A 1,147-nucleotide genomic window follows, 5' to 3' on the forward strand; every position below is an offset into this window, starting at 1 on the left:
CATGGTTGAGACAACTTTACAAAGGATAATCTTATACTAAAGTAACAGGATGTTTGTCTGTTTGTATGTGTGTCTGTACCGAAGGATCTCGCTAACCGCTGAACTGATCGGGTTCTCCTTAACAGGGTAGATTCTCATAGGTCCCGGGAAGATTTTTTTACTATTTTGGGGCAGGGTACCACCAACCTCCCTAGAGAAATTTTTTAAAAATTGATTTTTTTACGTTCTCGATTTTAGAAAGAGTTCAACGCAAACATAAACGTCTAACGCAATAGATATATTTTAAATAGTAAAAAAATATTTAAAGTGCCACTAGAGGCCTCTTAGGGCGTAGCCGCTAGTAGAAGATATCTCAATATGTAAATTATGGTTGGCTCTGTAAAGAGCCGTTTTGTTTGTTCGTTGGGCAAGATCTGATAAACTTAAGCACGTTCTCCACGGATTCTCCTGGCTAACTGGATGTCCTTGGGCATGATGGTAACTCTCTTGGCATGGATGGCGCAAAGGTTGGTGTCCTCAAAGAGACCAACCAGGTAGGCCTCGCTGGCCTCCTGCAGAGCCATCACAGCGCTGGACTGGAATCTGAGGTCGGTCTTGAAGTCCTGGGCAATCTCTCTGACCAGACGCTGGAAGGGAAGCTTGCGGATCAGAAGCTCGGTAGACTTCTGGTAACGCCTGATCTCACGAAGTGCAACAGTACCTGGCCTGTATCTGTGGGGCTTCTTGACACCGCCGGTGGCGGGGGCAGATTTCCTGGCAGCCTTGGTGGCGAGCTGCTTGCGGGGAGCTTTTCCACCGGTGGATTTACGGGCAGTTTGCTTGGTACGGGCCATGGTGATGCTGAATTTCAACTTTCAACCGTTTTGTTCAAGTTCAATATATATATAACCAAAATGAGAGGGGGTTATTTAATGAAATTCATTGAAAAGGGGGAGTTAACATTGAAGTATAGAGGTGAGTTGTAATGTCCAAGGGGAGAGAAGTTACAATTATATTTTGGGGAATCTTTTATCTTGAACTTCAAATGGATGGGCGACTCGATTGTGGAAGGGGGGGGGGGGGTAGTAATAAGAGAGATGGGAGAATGACGAACAAGCAGATGTTTTGATGGATTCGAACCCAAATTGCCCGAAAAATAATAAAAGCT

General features: G+C 44.7%; 1 protein-coding gene across 1 annotated transcript; it reads right to left on the reverse strand.

Annotated features, from left to right (window-relative positions):
- Positions 1–422: 422 nt before the first annotated feature.
- LOC145334934 (histone H3) lies at positions 423–833 on the reverse strand. Its single transcript, XM_080180572.1, has one exon. It carries the CDS (start codon positions 831–833, stop codon positions 423–425), a length of 411 nt encoding a protein of 136 aa, XP_080036698.1.
- Positions 834–1,147: the final 314 nt, after the last annotated feature.

This window comes from Acartia tonsa, chromosome 13, assembly GCF_053477335.1.
Source record: "Acartia tonsa isolate MP-2025a chromosome 13, ASM5347733v1, whole genome shotgun sequence".
Classification (NCBI taxonomy): Eukaryota; Metazoa; Arthropoda; class Copepoda; order Calanoida; family Acartiidae; genus Acartia; species Acartia tonsa.

Bases quoted from the DNA above. Each gene is read 5' to 3' on its own strand.
- LOC145334934 (XM_080180572.1), bottom strand. From the start codon at position 833: ATGGCCCGTACCAAGCAAACTGCCCGTAAATCCACCGGTGGAAAAGCT.